At 42.8% G+C, this 20997-nt stretch overlaps 1 protein-coding gene across 1 annotated transcript in view; it reads right to left on the bottom strand.

The window, feature by feature from the left end:
* The window catches only part of WNK4 (WNK lysine deficient protein kinase 4), a 154876-nt gene that overhangs the window by 52287 nt on the left and 81592 nt on the right, over positions 1-20997 (bottom strand). Inside the window, exons 2-4 of the mRNA XM_066586966.1 lie at positions 15037-15209; positions 14185-14405; positions 12551-12708 (exon numbers count right to left, since the gene is read on the bottom strand). Of these exons, the coding sequence (XP_066443063.1) occupies positions 12551-12708; positions 14185-14405; positions 15037-15209 (552 nt within the window). The remainder of the gene's footprint in view (positions 1-12550; positions 12709-14184; positions 14406-15036; positions 15210-20997) is intronic.

Genomic DNA, 20997 nt, shown 5'->3' with positions numbered 1-20997 from the left:
GTACTATGAATAAAGCATTATAGTTGGGGGCCCTGTTACAGATTTTGCCTCGTGGCCCAGGAGCTTCAAGTTACGCCTCTTGCACATCTGCAGACTTTCGAAGATGCTGCATAGGCAAAGCCTAATAGGATACCGGAAGGTCTTATACGACCCCAAGACACTATTTTTTTTCCTTAGATGCACAAAGACGTTTTAAGGTCAATAATGTACAGCATTAGAAAGTTGCTGATCCCATCTTTTTAGTCAGGTAAACAAAATATACCCCTGTATGTAAGGAGGTCTATGTTTTCCTTACAGTTGATTTGGTTCCAGCTTTCCTTCCGTTTCTTGCTAATACAGGACAAATTACTTCAATTTCTGAGTGTTCTGCAAAAATCTTGAAATATACTGTATGTGGTTGGAGATTGCAAAACCTGCAAGCGTCCACAGCTGCAGCTATAGCGGGCTGGTCTCCAGGTGTGCCGATCACTAGGGACTAATTAGAAAGCTGATAAAACGGAGGACGCCGCCTCTATTCGGAGCGCTCTCCTTCTCTTCATTTATGGTCTATTTATAAAGGTTTATCATCTAAACCTGCTTTTCTGCACTGAACTTCCCAAACCTCGTCAGACCTTTTCCTGTAAGCACATCTTTCCAAATACGATTCTTTTGCCTTCGCTCTAAGTTCTTCTATGGCAATTACCAGCAACTTAACCGACACGAGAAAGGGTGACTACAAGGGTGCCAAGCAGACTCCATTTCACAGTGAGATAATACTTTACAACTCTTCTTCAACTTCAGAATCGCGGAAAATTAGTGTGAAAAGCGGAAACTGTATTATCTCAGTGTGAAATGAAGTCAGACTGGTAGGACTGCAATGTTCAATCATCGAACAGCCACGCCTTTTATAGACTTAGAAGTGTAATTTGAAGATTTTTTTGATAGCGAGAGAACCTAAAACTTCTATTCGGAAATATGGCTAATGCCGCTAGTACTCATGGCAGGTGGAGGGTCTTAGGGTGCAATGATAAGAGGAGTTATCAGTCTGGCCATTTATTGTATGGTCACAGCAAATAAGTTCCAGTCATTACTGACTCATTACTCTTTAAGGCTTAGGCTAGACCATGTGACCAGTGACCGCTATCGGAACACAACATCCTCCATTCAATGGAGCAGATCTGTGAGGCTCCCGGAACAGTTGACAACAGATTTTATTCAAGCCTTAGCCTATTTATGTCTGCAAGGCCAAAAAAGGAGAAATGGTACTTTTGCACTTAAGCGGCCGACAGTCGTTCTGTGTAAGGGTACCAAAACATAGACAAACCAATTTAAGCTCGGTGGTCTGCAACACCGGTGTGACTGATACATGTGTGTATTTTTTGCACTAGCTGAAGACCCAGACCAATGCTATAGCTAAACATAATCATGTGCAAATATACCAAATGGCAACTTTATTGCCCCATTCAGTAGCATGTTGGACCTCCTTTCATAGAATGGTATAGTTGGAAGGGACATCCAGGGTCATCGGGTCCAACCCCCTGCTCAGTGCAGGATTCTGAGCCATAGCAATTCATTGTGGTGTCCATCTGCAGGTATCAGAGGACCCAGGGTGTGCCAACAAACACTCCCCACACCATTACTCCACCAGCTTGAACTGTTGCCATCCTACAGAAAGGGGTCATCGATTCATGCTGCTTGTGCTAAATTCTGACCTCCTATCAGCATGGTGCAACAGAAATCTGTATTGGAATTGGAACCAGTAGTTACTGGTATAGCCCATCCGTCCTAAGGAATGACAAGCTGTGCACTTGGACAAGACATTTAGAGCACCAGCACTATACTTGGTGGTAACTAGAGATGAGCGAGCACCAAAATGCTCAGGTCCTCGTTATTCGAGTCTAGCTTTTCGTAAAATTCGAGAGCTCTACTCGAGTAACGAACCCCATTGACTTTAATGGGAGACTCGAGCATTTTTGTATGTGACCCGTCTCTCTCTCTCGTAGCGAGCACCATTGAGTACGCTAATACTCGAAGGAGCATCAAGCTCTGCAGAGTACGTTCGCTCAACTGTAGCTGTAACCTGTTCATCAGTACGATTCTTGACATCCTCCTCTAACTCCTTTGTCAACGACTTGTTTATACCAACAGGATCGACTTTTGCAGGGTTTTCCTTGATCACATTATTCTCTGCATACTCTCCACACCGTTGCATGAGAATACCCACAAGTACGGCAGTGTATGAAATCCTGGCCCGGCTAGTCTAGGACCGATGACCCGGCCTCGTTGGAAGTCACTCTGATCACTGGACTTTCCATTCTAATGTGGGTTCACACTGAAACTGATCCACAGAAAACTTGCACAGCTGATTTTATGCTGCACTCCAGGGTCACGGGTCTAATTTCCATACAGGGACGCATCAATCGTTAAAGTGCCGCTGTCTCTAATACAGTAGCCATTCAGTATGTATCTATACTGTATAGTTTATGGAAGCCACATATATTTTCATTGTATAAGATTTTTATTTTAATATGTTCACTAGGTGGCGCTGTTTTATTGTTCTGTAATGTGTGTATAAGGCTCTAAATTAAATTGGCAGAACAATCCAGCTTCCATTCATCAAATATATATATATATATATATATATATATATATATATATATATATATATATATATATATATATATATATATATATATATATATATACAGCTGCTCTAAAAAAATCAATTGCATTTTTATTCCATTCCACAGAAAAAAAGCAAAACCTAAGAAAAAACTGTTCCCATTAAGTGGTTTAAAGCACACTGTCACGGTTAATGGATGTTTCAACTTAAGTTGCCATAATTCTTCTTTTGTATCCTAATTAGTGATTAAATCTCTGCCAGTAGGAGAAGATTAAAAGATTATCTAAAGACTGTTCAGAAACCTATCAAAGTTTTTCTCTCCCCCCCCCCCCCCTTGAGTCTAAATTACTTTTCATTACGGCATAAGACAAGTATGCTGCCCGCTATACTATCCCCATATTCTTCGGAATCGCAGATTTAAGGCTTACCAGCAACATGAGACTCTACTACAGAACACGTTCTGTCTCTGTGCCAGTTTCAGGAGCAATCAGCATTAGACTGGTCTTCGCCGCTCGGAGTGCAGTACTGGGCAGACACACACATCCGCGTTTTCTCCTTAATGCAGGCTATTAAGCTGATTACATCAAAATATATAGGCTTGAAGTTTCCATTCCATTAATAAATAATTACAGCCATGCCTGAGGGCTAGTTTGTTTTGGAAAGGATTCGGGACCACAAGAACTTGGTGTTTGCCAGGGGAAACCCTTTCAATGCCAGGTGGGAAAACGAGATGAAGAACAAATGGGTATTTCAAGAAAAAACAATCCAGGATATGTTGCAGTATTGTGGATGAAATGAAGATAAAGTTACAAAAAGTGGCACCGTAGAAGATTATTTTCAATTGTATTCACTTATCTTGGCTCTTACACTGCTGACATATCATGTGACAATCAATAATGGCAGCCGTTCCAGCACCCCCCCTGAATGACATACAACTATATATTCCATATCATTCTCCCGCTGTTCCCTTTCCGTAAATCTCAAAATCTGTTTATTAGCACACAGTTCATTCTGTGGTCCAGGCACTGCAGATAATGCGGAGCAATGAAATTGCAAACATCTAGAATTATTTAATTTGGTATTTAAGCACATTCTTGTTCAGTCAGTAGTTGAAATGTAAGCCCTACCCCCAGAGGCGTAACTTGAAGCCTCTGGGCCCCAAAATCTGTAACAGGGCCCCCAACTATAATGCTTTATTCATACTACTAGGCTTACTATATGGAGAAGAGCGGCCTTATGGTCCTCTAAGGCTCCAGGGCCCGGGTGCAACCGCATCCCCTGCATTCTCTATAGTTACGCCCCTGCCTACACCGAAAATAAGCCCTATCTATGCTACATTAACAAAAAAAAAACATACATTACCTAGCAGGCGCAGTCCGGGTCCCTCCTGCTGGTCTCTGCAATCCTGGCAGGCTGCATTGCATTTCTCAGTCACCAACAAAATATCTCTTGCTGGTAGCGGGGTTTGTAAACCCCACCTCCAGCAAGTGATTACTCTGATTGGTTCTTGAGTGCTACGGCTCAGTCAATCACTGCAGTGTTCGGTGAACCAATCACAGCAAGCAAACCCATTACCAGCAAGCAATCTTCTGTCCGCCGCTAAGAACTGCAAGGAAACCTACTGTAACTGTGGAGACAAGCAGGAGGGACCCGGACGGCGCCTGCTAGGTAATGCATGATAAGGCATCCCCCGAAAATACGACCCTGTGCCTCTTTTGGGGCAAAAATTAATATAAGACAAGTCTTATTTTCATGGAAACATGGTAGTATGAAGGTGTTCCTCATCCTCAAAGTGCTCTTAAATGTATGGCCTTACAGATTGCTGCAGAAAGTTAGAGTAAATGGCACCAGTCACAGTAGAGTCCAAAAAGATTAGTCTAATTAATCCTTTTGCTGGTAGGTGGCACCACATTGTAAGGGTGTTTTCACATCTACGTTGGAGGTTCTGTCGCATTCCCAGCATGAACTATTGGAAGAAAAAGGGCTGAATGCAGTGCTTTTTCTTCCAGCGAAAAGACGGACACCTGAAAGGAAAGCCAATGAACCCCGTTATATTCAATGGGGTCAGTTCTGCACTGTTCAGTTATGTCTAGAGATGAGCGAGTATACTCATTAAGGCTAACTACTCGAGCGAGTAGTGCCTTAGTCGAGTATCTGCCCACTCGTCTCTAAAGATTCGGGTGCCGGCGGGGGGGGGGGGGGGGGGGGGGGGGGGGGGAGTGGCGGGGGAGAGTGGGGAGGAATGGAGGGGAGATCCCTCTCTCCCTCTCCCCCCCCCCGCTACCCCTTGCTCACCGCCGCAACTCACCTGTCACCCGCGCCAGCAGCCGAATCTTCAGAGACGAGCAGGCAGACTAAGACTAAGGCACTACTCGCTGGAGCAGGAAACTGAAATCCCAACGCAGATGTGAATCCACCCTAACTGCTGGTAAATTAATATGATGTTCCTCCATAATATGAAGATTTTCAGGTGCCCAGTAGGTGCAATTGTGGCAGGTAATTGGGCCATTTAATTTAATGTAGCCTCATCACTCCAAACAATCTTTCTTGGAAACGGTGTATTCTCTGCACATCTTGCCAAGTGCCACTCAAACAACTGCACTCAAGTCTGGATCATCTTCATTGAGCACATGGACTATTCTTGTATTCTTGGAACGTAGCTTCTCCGATGACAGTGCTTCAAAATATGATGGGCGTTTGATTTTGAAATTCCTGTCTCACCCCTACGTGCTGCACAGATTTTCTTGGAGATTATCATCAACCTTTCTTGCTTTGTGGGGCTCATCAATGTCTGCGGTCTTCTGGAACTTATCTCTAATTTGACTGATAGTAAATGTGTTTTCCCACCTGAGCTGGGGATTCCGTTTTCCTTTTCTGTTCGAGAAGCAGGAAAGGGGAATCCTTGTAGCCGAACAGCATCGGGCAGACCTCATTGACTATAGTAGGGTCCGCCCGCTTTCTGTCTACCTGCCCGGTTTTGCAACAAACCTGTATGTATGCATTTGTAAGTTAAAGCAATTTTCTACCATTAACCATTTAAATGAGGATCGCCTTAGCTACTAGGGATAAAGACTAAAGACACAGTTGTTGGCACCTATATTCTACCAATGTATGCCAGGGCAGCGGCTACAACAGAACATGACCACAGCCACTATCTTCCCTCTATCGAAATAATCTAGTGTCAACGGCAACAGGGAAAGCCGCCGCAGGGAATTTCATTTGTCTAAGCCTGATCTTTCCTGTTAGTTGAAGTTGTTTCTGCTTAGTAGGAACATGGCCTACATCCTCTTGTCTCCAGTAGTTGGCAAAGAACACAATATACAATGTCTCTCCGGAAACTTCATCTTTGATTGACATTGGCTATACTCCAGAAAGCAAGGTACAAAATGTTTATGTTGCTGGGTACTATGCATTATGTACCATTGCCTCCAGATCAAGATGCAAGCTGTTCTTGCAACTCCTTTAACCCCTTTAAGGACACAGCCTATTCTGGACCTAATGAGAATTTTGCGAGATTTTCATCTTCACCTTTCAAAAGCCCTAACTTTTTCATTTTTCCATTGATGTAGCCATATAAGGGGTTTATATGCTATATGACCAGCTGTATTCTTTATTGGTACCATTATAGTAACTTTTATTCATTTTTGGAGGGGCAGGGTGAAAAAAAAATACATCAATTCTGCCATTGTTTTTTTTTTTTTTCATGGCGTTCACTATGTGCTATAAATGGCATGATAACTTTTTTTCTGTGATTTCATACAATTACGACAATACCAAAATTATATATTTAAGTTTTTTTTCTCTTTTTTTCAATAAAGAACGCTTTTATTTTTTACATCGCTCCATCCAAAGATCCATAACTTTTTTATTTCTCCATGGACGGAGCTCTGTGAGGGCTTGTGTAGGATGAGCTGTAGTTTTTATTGGCACCATTTTAGGGTACATATGGCTTTTTTGATCACATTTAGCATTTTGGCAAAATTTTTTAGCCTTTTTTTTAATAGCATCTGCCATGGAAGATTTTTTAATAGCATTTGCCATGCAAGATAAAAAGTTTTTTTGAATTTATTATAGGCATCATTATGGATGTGGTGATACCAAGCATATGGGTTTTTATTATTATTTTTAAATAGAGATGAGCGAACACGTTCGGCTCCGCCCCTTTTTCGCCCGAACACCGAACTTTGCGAACACTTCAGTGTTCGGGCGAAAAAGTTCGGGGGCCGCCGTGGCAGCGCGGGGGGGTGCGGCGGGGGAGTGGGGGGGAGAGGGAGAGAGAGAGGGCTCCCCCCTGTTCCCCGCTACTGCCGCCCGCGCCGCCGCGCATCTCCCCGCCCCCCGGCGGCACCCGGACACTTACGCGCGAACACTGCAGTGTTCGGCAAAGCCGGTGTCCGGGTGCGGATGTGTCCGTAACGGACACGTTCGCTCATCCCTATTTTTAAACAAAAAAGGCAAATGTTTGCAAAAAAGAGTATTTGTCTATGTTTATATGAATTTTTTTTTCACTATTATTTGAACCTGCGACCTTATGATTGCTCAGATAATACATTGCAGTACTTCTGTACTGCAGTGTATTATATGATTTACTTGCCGGTGCTTGCTATGGCAGACCAGAAGGCCTGCGATTTCATGGTGGTGGGCTGATGACATCACAGATGGAGCATCCTCCCTCTTAACTCCATTCATGCCGCGATCAACATTGATTATGGCATGTAAAGAATTAACAGCAGGGATCAATGTTCTTGTCGGTCCCCGCTATTGCAGCAGGAGGCTGGCTGGCAGTCATAGACGAGTCCTGCTGAAGATGGCGCAGGCTCAGCTCCTGAGCCTGCACCATCCATATGACAAACATATGTCTTTCCATGTGAACCTCTTCTTACTCAGTATGTACATATTACGTCCTGGAGGCTGGACAGGAAGGGGTTAAACTATAGGTGGACCCTATAAGCTATTGACAGAACTATTTAATATTCTGGGAAAAAATATGCTAATTTTAATTTGATCATGTGTGATATTCCCAGTTAACGAACCCATCCATAAATTCCATGTGCTTCTAAAATACAGAATCTGTGTCTGAGAGACAATTGATATTGTGTAATCAGATCTCAGCATGGTCTCATACATTCATTAATGCAAGGTTAATAACATCAGGCCGCATGTAATCAGATAATAGTCAGTCCTGCATCTGGCTTGGGATGAATTCTGCATGAAAACTGGCTCTGCTCCAGCAAACTCATTGGCCTTCATTGTTCAAAATTACACATTTGATGGACTAAACATAAATCAATACAAATATAAAGCTGCAGACCCGGTGCGTAAGGAAGGCATTTGGTACAGCAAATGATGTGATTATAGGAGTCAATAGGGGGTGAACTATTCCTGGAAGTCATTTGCTATTGCAGGTACTCATGTTACTCTAATGCATCCAACATTCACAGCGGTGCTTTAATGCAGTGTTTCCCAAACCCCAGTCCTCAGGTCATGTTTTCAGGATATCCCATAGTAAGAAAAGCTGTGGCAATGTCTGAGGCACCAACAATAATTACATCACCTGTGCAATACTGAGGAAATCCTGAAAACATGACCTGTTGGGGGTCCAAGAGAACTGGAGTTGGGATACACTGCTTTAAAGGCTATGGACAGCTTTGTGGGGCAATTTAAATGCATATGTTTAGAGCTGACTATCATTTTTGCAATAGGGTTCAATTAAAAATATTCCACTGCTGGTCTTCTGCAGCTTCTACATATCACTGTATATAGAAACTGCAGTCTAAGTCTCAATAGGAGATCTGTCATTGAAGTTGGACTGATGCTTGTTTTTTAGCCCTTACCTCTCCACTACAGCACTTTTATGACCACAGCAAAGATAAACTCCCCCCCCCCCCGCCTCTTTGACTGAAAGATCATTTCTGAGTCAAACCTTAAAATGGGTTTATTCTGAAACTCTGCAGCGTTTCTGAATAAAATATACACAAGCACAATTGCATACCTGTCCCAGGTTCATGCTGCCCGTGCTTTGCATAGAATGAACCTGTTGACAAGTGCACATTCAACAACTATAAGAACAAAGATGGTTTGTCCAACAGCCATTTTTCCCGGTTGCCCCATACACATGAACATTTGGCTTAACTGAATGTCCATGTGTTTAGGGAGGTAAGCTCCCTCTGGACACCTCCAGCAGGGGCTTATCTCCTAGGGAACAAAAGGACTGGATATTGACATTCAACTTCCCTGAACCAAAATCACCTATCTGGGGAAAGTTAAGTCACCCAGTACAGATCAGAGAGTCATCCAGCCCCGTTGCTATTGGTAGGTTTGGACAACTAAAGTCTAAATGTGTTTGGGGACTCTAGTATTTGTGCAGACCTAAAAAGACATTGTATTGTGATAATTCATTTAATATTATAATATTATCATACCTAAAGGCCCATTTAGACACAACGATTTTTGCTCACAATTCTCCCAAAAGCCATCTTTTGAGCAATAATCATTGCGTCTAAACACGCAGTCATCGCGCACTGTTTGTTCATCGTTCATTTCTAACCAGCTAGAAATGAGCCATGAGCCTTATTAGCGCCACATGCTGATAGCTCAGTGGGCGGTGCTGATAGCATTCTTTCAGCTGGTATCCCACTGGCAGTTATCAGTGGGACACCAGCTGAAAGCACCGAGAACAATGCAGCTGTTTGCATATACAAAACAGCTGCATTGTTCTCCCAGCTATCGCGGTGGTATCCCGCTCCGCCTGCATCAACTCTTAACTAATTAGTTACTTAGAGTTATGCAAAGATGATCGCTCAAAACTGTCTCTCAAACTGTCGTTTGAGCGAATTTTGAGTGATCATCGCTCCATGTAAATAGACCTTTACCTTACGTATATGCCCTAATGATTCCTATGCATAATGCTTATGTACTGTAACCCAAAATGTCTACACATGCACAACTCCTTCTGCAAAAGACCCCCTTAAAGCTACGTCAACATAAAAGTACAAAGTTATGACTCCTAGAATGTAGAATCGTCTTTTTCCTAAAGAGGTTAAACCATATTTCTTGTTTTTTTTACCTACTGACTAAATCACTTACAATGTGACCAAGTTACTTTATTCTATCTAGGTAAATCTACCTTGACTCATTGATTCCATTCCTGCGGCACGGCCAGCGGCCACCTTACTCGTTATCTCTTACTTTTCAATCTTATACTGATTGACAAGAACATTGGGCATCGTGGAGGGAACAGACTTTCTTTCTCTCCTTATCTGAAATTCTCATCAAGTAATTATGACAGACTCACATTTTCCATTTATAGCTTCGAAGGAATCGGGCCTCCCTGGAAATGACGGCCACATAATAACACTGAAGTCCATAGTGATGCAGAACATGTCCTGTACTTGCTAGTTTTAATATACTTGATTCCGAATTAATTAATGAACTCAATGTTCCATAGAAAATGCTTGAAACCCTACCGATAGCCCTCACACCTATACAGTGCAATAACCAAGGGCGTAACTATAGAGGATGCAGGGGATGCGGTTGCACTCGGGCCCAGGAGCCTTAGGGGGCCCAGAAGGCCTCTCTTCTCCATATAGGGAGCCCAGTACTATGAATAAAGCATTATAGTTGGGGGCCCAGTTACAGGTTTTGCATTGGGGCCCAGAAGCTTTAAGTTACGCCTCTGGCAATAACCATGATCATACTTCATTACCTTGGCATTACTGTTATATAGGAACTTTCTCAGATACATAAACAACTATATAAAACCGTATGAAGAAAACATTGGTCTCTATAATACTAACAGTATATATTTACATTGCTCATATATCCTCAATTTCCCCTGCCACAGGCTGTATATGCAAATGTATGCAAATTACACATGTAGTCAGCAGACACGACATATATATTCTAAGAGCTCCGGGCACAGAAGTAGCAGCAATAAAATTCCTAACCTTAACCCTTTCCAATCCAATTTGTATCCAGGTTTTCCTAGGGGGCTTACTCTTTTTCTGCCGTTATACAACAGCGCTATCTGCTGGCTAAAGCCAGTACTGCATGAGGTGACACGTTGGATAGGCTCCGACAGCGGAGAGGCTGGCAATATACAGTAAGAGAACCCCGACGGACGTCTTCCAACATTGGAGCGATACAGCCTTAAATCATAATGTCTTTAGATGTCAGACAGTGGATTGGAAAGGGTTAAAGCAGTTGTACCAAGATAAGACTTTTATCGCCTATCCATACGATAGGTGATAGAAGTCTGATCGGTGGGGGTCTCACCTTTGAGACCGCCACCGATCCTGAGAACAGGGGTCCCATGTTCCACTCTTCTCCCACTGACAGTGACATCAGATTGAATGGTGTGATGGTCATGCATTTTTAGTTGGACAACCCTTTTAACAATATGGCAGTAGGTGGCAGCGCACAGGCTCAGGGCTCTGGAATACCGACCCGGTAGGGCGCCGTGTGCCTCAATGCACGCAGCCATATCAATTTCTCTGGAATCGCTTGCAACATAACTATTAGCATAAACTGTTGTGCATTCATGTCAGGCAATCCCCGGGCTTGGAGGGAGGGCTCACATTTAGTGACATTATATAGTAACGTTGATGATCCGTGCAGGTGCTGACATTTAGGTTAGTGATAACTGCTGGCAACCCAATAAAGACTCATATCAGATTTCTAAATATTCTTCTAAAATACTTGAAGGGACAATCAAATCACAGTTCCTGCAGTTTCCTTTGAACTCACTCTAGATATACAGAAAGTACAGCGAGTTCAAAGGAGCTGCCTACAAAAGACCATCCCTCATCCATATCCCCTGCTGATAGAAGGAAGGGCAATGATCAGGACGATCACTATTAGCTAAATTGAAAGCGGTTGCCAGCAAAGTTATGGAGGACAACAGGATGTATGATTCTTGATCATATAGATATGTACCTAAAAATCTCAAGGAAAGACTTTAAAGAGGTCTTCCGGGACTAAACTATTGATAACCTGGTCATCAGTAGTTGATCGGTGGGGTCCCCAACTTGGGATCCCGACTGAGGAGCTGATTGAAGTGGCCATGGTGCTCATCTGAGCGCCATGGTCTCTTCTCAGGCCTGTGACGTCACGTTCACTGGTCACATGGCCCGAGAGCAGCCCAGTCCTTTTCAAGTGAACGGGATTAAGCTGCAGTATCAGGCACAACCACTACACTACGTATGGTGCCGTGCTTGCTATGGACAGAAGTGTCCATGGCGCTCACTGAAATTCTGCCATTACTTCAATCAGCTATTCTACTACCACTACTACTGCTTTTTATTGGTTCATGTAACAGGGAAGTTTGACATCACTGAAAAGTATTGTAGAGCTTAAAATATAATAAAAACGGATATGCTCACCTCTCGTGTGCCCCTCGCAACTCCGGTCCTACTTTCTCTGCTTTCGATTCCAATGGTCATGTGCCAGTCTAAGCGGATGACTGCTGCAGCCAATCCCCAGTCTCAGTAGCACTGAGTCCAGCGATTGGCTGCAGTGGTCATGTGTTTAGACAAGCATGTGACCGATGGACCCAGAAGTGAGCGGAGATGGGGAAGCAACACGGGGGATATACAGCTTGCTGGGTTAGGGGAGTATGACTTGCCTACTATGGTATGAAGAGTTCTGCAGATGATTGTGATGGTATTTGACTAAATATTGGCTCAAACCCAAGGTGGAGGTGGATGCCACGATTGGCACAGTGATATTATTGATCATATGTTGACTTGTGCTATTTTTGACTATTTTATGGACATGTTTTATGTAATACTAGCACACCTAATGTGTATTTTATTGAAGCCTATTTCATACCATCCTTTGAACTATTTGTAGTCTATGATAAACTGTAATTTGGTCTCTAAATATTTCTCACGGATGACCACATTTTCGAGCGACCTGTGAATCTAGTTGCATCTGCTCACGGATACTCACTGAGGTCACCTTGCGGTATATTTGAGCGGCATTCTGGCATTCAGAATAGGGATATTCAGAGGTGGCCATCTCCAGCATACACATCCCAAAGGCATAGACGTCAACCGCTTCATCGTACTTCTCTTCATACATCTCCGGAGCCATAAACTCGGGCGTACCTGCAGATATTAAACATGATGTCACGTTCGTCTCACGGCTCTAGCAGAAGCTTTTATAGCAAATTATAACTTTTGATGATGTTAATTTATTGTTAGTCATGAATTTAAAAGCTTATGATGCCTTGTAGACAAGCCAAGGCTGGAAATCTGAAAATTCAGGCTTTTGCCAGAGATCATCATGTGTTTCAGATTATTAGTGGGCTTGTCTGGACTAGGAATCTTTTCCATAATGGGCTGCATAATCGGAGTCAGCTAGAAAATATAGATTAATTGTAATTAGTAGGTGATCTGTCCTTTGTTCTGTCATGGCATTTGGATAGTAGTAGTGCAACTGCAGATACCAGTATGGTTTCACATATTTTACATTTCAGGAATGATGTATGCATGGAAGACGATCAAGAAGAAGAATATAGCTGATCCTTTAGTAAACTACAATTACAGTAAAATTACTAACAATTACATTTTGTAGCAAGTGCAGCCACATAGTGGTCACCTTTAAAACGACGCTCTGGTCCCAGGACAAAATTATGAACTGGGACTGGAGGGGGATTTATATATTACATGCGGTTCATCTTTTCGGCAAATGTCCTTCTGATCTGCCGGTTCAGGATCCTGTTTTCAGCTGTCCAAAATGGCCAACGCAAATTTATAGCTACCTAATGAACACTGTTCTCTGATTGGCCAGCACTGATCATGTGAGCAGTGCTGCCAATTAGAGAGTAGGTACAGTGCATTGGTAGCCTAACACAACCAATACACTGTGGGAATTAGGCAGTCTGAAGATTGCATCAACCATCTTGAACAGCTAAAAACAGAACCAGGAACTGGGGGATCAGAAGGGCATCAGCACATAAGACCATCAGTAGGTAATATAACTGCCCTCTCTGTCCCCAGGATATAATTTTGTCCTGAAACTGAAGGGTTGCTTTAATTTAGCTTCTTAGTAAAGATGAGCGGGCACGCCCGGTTACTCGAGCGAGCATTGGTATTTTCAAGTAACTGCATACTCGTCCGAGAAAATTCGGGGGGATGGCGGGGGGGGGGGGGGGGGGGCGGTGGGGGGGAGATCTTTCTCTCCCCACTCACCCCTGCTGCTCCCCCCCCAATTTTCTCGGATGAGTATGCAGTTACTCGAAAAGACCGATGCTCGCTCGAGTAACTGCCTTAAACGAGCGTGCTCGCTCATCTCTACTTCTTAGACACTGATTGCACAGTTGTCACTTTGTTGTTGACTAAACCTGCTAACAAGATAAACACTGATTTTCAATTTCTGAAAAACTAATGGACAGGTGACAACCAAGATGGCTGCACTTTCTGCTGTCATATCGTGAAAAAATATCCTCAGTTAGAAAACAGAAAAAATGTTAATATCTTAGTAAGTAGAAAAAAATAGAATTACTCATGATTTACTAATATATGCTTATTTTTACTTTGTGGTTGGAAATTCTCTTCTTTATTAACGGTTTGATATTTTACCTATAACGCTCTTCGCAAATGAGGCACTCTTTAATGTGGCAAGCCCTAGGTCCCCAATTTTCACAAATCCTGTGGGCCCCGTGATGAAGATGTTGTCACATTTAAGGTCACGATGAATGATAGGAGGACATCGAGTGTGGAGAAAGTGCAGGCCTTTCAGAATTTGACGGCTCCATCTCTGTAAAACCTTCAGCTTCATCTCTTTGAATCTCTTCAAGTAGCTAAAATATCAAATTTGAGACAATTTTAGCAAAAAATTCTACCTCATTCCGAAATAAGCATTATCTCTGAGCAAGAAAATCAATTATTGGGGCACACACATAGATCACAAGGATGGTGGTTAGGCTTCAGATGCCGATTAGACTACTCTGTTAATGGTCTATTGTAGGTTTTGTACGGGATGTAATTTTTTTAATTCTACATCTATGTTGGAGAAGTTTTTTAAGCTTATCTAGAGAGGTTTTATAAAAATTGTGATTCATTCTTTTAGTGCAAAACAGCAAGAGTAAATTATTAGAATAGGTCATTTGTGTATGATTATGGCTGTGAACAGGACTCAGCCGCAGTAGTAGGACAGCCGGACAGGTAGGTATGGACCTTGTTGTGCCAGGTAATGAAGAAAAAGGGCCATGGAGTTCCAGCCAGCTATTGACCCTTTGTTTTACTGTTTGATGGGGGTCCCATCATCAAACCCCATTGCATATATCGATGGTCTATCCTAAGATTAGGTCATCAATTACTCTGTATTGGGGTTGGTTTTCACAGTATGAATAGAAGAGATAAAATACAAAGTAATAAAGAGCTGGATATTCATGACAATCAACCTTAGTTTACAAAAAAGTATATCCTTACGTCTTCAGCGTCCCAGAAGTCATCAGCTCGGTCACTAGGACAATACATATCTGTCCCTTCACTATGGACTTCCAAGAGTCGTAAAAACGGACAATGTTTGGATGTTGTAGACCTTTTAGCATCTCCACTTCTTCGCTAAACCTCTGGCGCTCTGCTTTAGACAGCTTCCTGGTCTGTACGAAAAGAAAACACAAAAAAACCCAACAAAAAGTCAATAAAATAGTTGACACAAATCTACTTTCGCCCCGCTATACCATTTGAAACTGACAGAACATGTAATAAAATAACGCAAAATCATAAAGTGTCATATAGTGGAACCGAACCAGTCAATCCTTGTTTCACACGGAACTTTACTAAAATACTTGGTTTGCAACACGAATCTTAGGTGGTTTGTCCAGGGAGGAAGAGGGGGAAGAAGAGAGAAGACAGAAAAAGAAAAAAAGGAGAAATGGTGGCTCAGTGCTTAGCCTAAGTCCAATTTAACAACATCTACAAGGCAACACTGCTAACCACTGACCCACAGGAGAAGAACTGCCACCACTGTTTGGCCAGGATCATTATTCGTTTGAACCAATTTGGACCGTACTGAACTTTTTGCCAAAATTCAGCGAACCAGCAGAATGGAACTTTCCAAAATTTTGCTCATCTAGCCTGGTGACACTAGAGGTCCTGAATAGAGGTGAGCAAGTATACTCGCTAAGGCACATTACTCGAGCGAGTAGTGCCTTAGCTGAGTATCTCCCCGCTCGTCTCTAAAGATTCGGGGGCCGGGGCGGGTGACACGTGAGTTGCGGCAGGGAGCGGGGGGAGAGAAGGAGAGAGATCTCCCCTCCATTTCTCCCCGCTCTCCCCCGCCGCTTCCCGGCCCCCGAATCTTTAGAGACGAGCGGGGAGATACTCGGCTAAGGCACTACTTGATCGAGTAATGTGCCTTAGTGAGTATACTCGCTCATCTCTAGTCCTGAACCACCTGATGTAGACAAGTGTAGGCAACCAGCAGTCGTGGCAAGTTGAGTCAAAGTTTCATAACTCTAAGAATATTGTAAACACATACACTGAGTTTGGAATTTTATAAAACTCCTTGCCATTACTCCTATAGTTGATTCACATGACCCCTGTATCTTCATATTTGCATATCTCTAGGTTTCCCTGCTGTATTTTTCATCTGGATGAGGTTTCCCACAGATAATTTGTCCTTGTTAATGGTATCAACAACTTGCAGACATCCCTTTAAACACCAAGAGCTGCACATTCGCAACTCCTCTCCCTCCGTGAGCCCTAGCCCAGAGACATCTGTCTCCATCATTAGCATGTTTAATTGTCCATGAAGCTAGGCAGACTTCACTATTTTTAACACACTGCTTTTTTGCTCCTTGTTATGTCAACGCAATTACTCAGATTCCTCTGAGAAAATAAAGTTTACCGAAGAAACTCCTACCAAAACTAAGATTAGCAAATCGTATTTATGTGGAATGAAACATGAGAAACTTGTCAGAAATGTTGGATTTAAAAGGAACCTATCATCGGGATTTTCATATGCAATCTAAGCTGTGCATGTAATACTGTTAATAATGAGATTAGCACATCGCTATATACTGTTCTTATACGGCCCAAAGACCTTTACAATCCGGTTTTGAAATTGTCCCCCTTTTTTTTTTTTTTTAAATAGGTGCAGTTACACATTAAATTATGGTGAGCCCTAATAAAATTGATGGGATTGACTGACCACCTAATGTGCATGAGGGTGTCCTGACTGTCCTCAAAGGTCGATATCAGGGGTAAGAAATGGTCAGGCATATTGGATTTCCCCATTCCCGATTCTTACGTTCTCACATGAGATAAAAGGTGTCTGGTAGAGATATATTCCCCTCTCTTTATTGGGAACACATGCATATGGAGATGTCAAAAAAAAGTAGCTGTTGGCCAAATGGGTATTTGGTGGTCAGCTACCTATGGTGTATGGCCACCTTTAGATGCAAGTGTGCCTGTTTTAACCATTTCCAATCCACTGTCTGACGTCTAAAGACATTATGATTGAAGGCTGTACAGCTCCAATGTTGGAAGACGTCTGGCAGGGTTCTCTTACTGTATATTGCCAGCCTCTCTGCTGTTGGAGCCTATACAACACGTCACTTCATGCAGTACTGGCTTTAGCCAGCATATAGTGCTATTGTATAACAGCAGAAAAAGAGTAAGCCCCCTAGGAAAACCAGGATACAAATTGGATTGGAAAAGGGTTAAATGGAGTTGTTTTCTGATGGTCCTTTGTGGTAGAGGCTGAATACTTTGTCAAAACCAGAGCCTGCCGGAGATCTTTTGAACACCTTTGAAATAAATTTATATAGCAGTTTTCCCATTCCTGCTCAAGTAGGTAGAGCAGTATGAGAAAGCACCATATCTTAAACTCTATTGCCCTTGGTGGGCTCAAGAAGCTCCCCATCAGGTCTTGACTAAAAACTTGAAGAAGGATAAATAGATGTAGACATATGGAGTGTCATGACAAATTCCCATCAATTAGGATACACGGTATGAAATCATCTCCGCTGTGGACCACAGATAAAGCAATGCCTCTGCAGCATTGTAAAACAAGTTATAACTAGAGTTGAGCGAACGTACTTTGCCGAGCATTAGCGTACTCGATGGTGCTCGCTACTCGAACGAGCATCAAGCTGTCAACCCTGCCCCAGTTTTTGGCCCTTCCCCATTGCAGCGGCACCCGGCGTCCCACATACAAAAATGCTCGAGTCTCCCATTGTAGTCAATGGGGTTCGTTGCTTGAGTAGAGCTCTCGAATTTTACGAAAAGCTCGACTCGAATAACGCGGACCCGAGCATTTCGGTGCTCGCTCATCTCTAGTTATAACGTTATATTACAAAATTACACATACTCCTTCAATCCTAAATCCTAATCTATCAGAAAATGAAGCTGGGCTTTAGCACTTTAGGAAAGAAGATGCCATTCTGCTCCGGCTTCACGAAAAGCAAATATAACTAAATACATTGAAACAAAGGACTATAAACATACGAGCGTATTATTCAAATTGGTGAAATAAATCATAAGAAAATACACGCCTAAATGTAAAGCAGCCTTATAATACATAAATGTGCAGTAAAACGTATAATTATAAAGAAGGAGGTGTAATTAGCAGCCTATTTAGACTGCACAGGTACAATTTATGTGCACGTGTATCTATACAGGGGAGCCGATGGCCAGAAGGGCAATTTTTATTGCACAACGGAGTTCTCCAAAACTTATAGTTTATAAATCTGTAAAATAATTAACACATAAAGTAGGAGATTACGAGCGGGCTAGACTGCGGCATTGATTAAACTTGCAGATAGTTTATGATATATAAAGGCCCATAAATCACCGTTGAGCATGTTATAACTTCGAGATAAAATGAAGGAAGGAAACCAGTTAATTATAGAGTGCTAAACCTCGCAGAGGATGTTGGCATTGAGTTTGGCTGTAAAATTATGAATAATGAAGAGAGCTAATATAGGATCATAGGGTTTACAAGAATTTCTAGCTATTCCGCACAGCTTCACTTTCCCAGAGTACGATATGGTCCACACCCTTTATAACAACAGTAAATGTTCTGAATCTACTTATCTTGTACACACAACAACAGTCGAAAATGCATCTGGTCAAGTCATAAAGTGCCACAAGCCACCGAGGTGGCTCAGAGCAAGAGCAACCAACCAATGTGTCTTCCTTGGTCCACTTTGATACTATATGATCTGATAGTAGTATATGTAATCTGTTATCCAACAAAACGCTTTTGACATAAGTGACCAGATGCTCAGGTCCGAATTAATGGATGGCACTCGATGCTTCTCAAGTGGCACTGTTTTTAGAGCAAAAACTATTGATGATCTATCCTTGGGATAGAGAAAAGATCATGATTAGTCAACTTCTGCCCTAATCAGCAATTCCAGCAACCTGATTTGTGATTAGGGCAGAAGTGGGGAAGAAAAAGTTAATATGCATCCCAGCACACACTGTGACGTCAGTGTGCTGCCGGACGCCTCCTCCCCCTGCTCTCGCAGAACCAAGTAGTAGGAGACGTCGGGGGAGTGGAAGATCCAAGCTGTACACTGACGTCACAGTGTGCGCCGGGATCAGCGCTGCTAGCAGCGGCACTGAGTGAATGCCGGCAGGGGAACCGTGGCCCCTGACGGTATTCACAAGTGGTGAGCGACCGATGGCAGCACGTGCCAGCAGGGAGGGCCCTGCATGCCGCCTCTGGCACGCTTGCCATAAGTTCGCCACCACTGGTCTAGGGGTATGATTCTCACTTCAGATGTGAAAAGTCTAGGATGGTTGTGACCTTGGCTTCTCCCATCCTTATCTTATCTTATCTGCAGCAAAATATTTTACTTGGGGTTTGCCATAATATATTAGAAAGAGAGGGTCTCTTTGAGAAGCATTCTTTTACAGTACCTCAATTACACTCGGAGCCTTTCTAAAGTGCACTTCATTGGTCTAGGGGGTATGATTTTTGGTTAAGGTGTGAGAAGTCCTGCATGAGCCCTCCTTTTGAAAGCATTCATCCTCTCCCACTTTTATGAGAACAATTTCAGGACCCAAATATCTGTTGGTGGATGAATAACCTATAAATATGTTTGATGATATTCCGAATCATCTAAAATAAGTTATACTTGGAAAGACATAGAACTTCCTCTCAGCACTTGTTCACCTTTTTCTTTTGCGTCTTTTGTAAGAAAGAACCTCATAGTAACCCTCAGACCTGTAAACACCTCCGCTGAAGAAGGGCGAGTAGAGAGTAGGAAGCACACAGTAGCCAGATATGCTGCTATAGGCTACTGACACTCTTAGCATGGAGAGTGTTGAAAATGACGGTATGTCTAGTCTATGTCTAGTATTTGCAGAAAGAAAGGTTTTCTCTCTTTCGGCTGAACGCCCTGGTAAGCAATATATACAAATCTAGCTGTTAAAAACTTTTTTGGACTGTAATCTTGTATGAGGTCCAGTGAAGAACATAACAAAAAATGTATTATCACGTATAATCTGAGACAGACGTAATTGTGTTGAATGAATGAAATTGGTCAGTTCTCATAGGTCAAAATATCAACAAAACAAGTCCTGCGCTGTACTTCGGGGGAATAGTTTTCCTTTTGTTGCTGCCAAAAGGTACTGAAAACAAAACACTAAATTTCCAGTAGGCTCACTTTCGACTTTTCACACTAGACTTACACCAATGTTGTATCCCATCAAGGAAAGACTAAAACAACATTGCAAAGTAAGGATGATTTTAGACAGCAGAAGGCCACATGCACACGGCGGAACAATAAGCATGTAGTATGGAAGGCGAGACGTGGAAACAGAGCCATAGCCACCAATCTGTATGCTGCCATGTGGTGCTTTTGTACAGCACACTATTATGTAGATATTCTTAGCAAGAATCAATGCTTCTAGGGTTAGAAATACACTGCAGTACTGAAGTATTGGAGTATATTGTACAAGGTAAATTTTGACTTAAAAAAGTCAATAATATAGCATTCGATAGAGCATGCTTTTGATTTTTTTTCTGCTGGATTCCATATGAATCCAACATTAAAAAAATAACTGAACTGGCATATCAAAAGTGTTGATCAGTGGAGGGATGGGTGCTGATCGCTGGAACGAAGGGCGTGCAGCGCTCACCCAAGTCCTGTGCCCCTTCAGCTGTCTTTGCTGCCTGTTGACTTCTATCGGTAGCTGTAAATGTTATAGAATAGAGATGAGCGAGCATACTCGCTAAGGACAATTACTCGATCGAGCATTGCCCTTAGCGAGTACCTGCCCGCTCAAGAGAAAAGGTTCGGCTGCTGGTGCGGGTGACAGGTGAGTTGCGGCAGTGAGCAGGGGGGCCAGGGGGGGAGAGAGGGAGAGAAAGATCTCCCCTCCGTTCCTCCCCGCTCTCCCCCGCCGCTCCCTGCCCGCTGCCGGCAGCCTAAC

Source organism: Eleutherodactylus coqui, chromosome 13 (genome assembly GCF_035609145.1).
Source record: "Eleutherodactylus coqui strain aEleCoq1 chromosome 13, aEleCoq1.hap1, whole genome shotgun sequence".
In the NCBI taxonomy this organism is placed as follows: Eukaryota; Metazoa; Chordata; class Amphibia; order Anura; family Eleutherodactylidae; genus Eleutherodactylus; species Eleutherodactylus coqui.
This window is presented reverse-complemented; position numbering and strand designations above follow the sequence as displayed.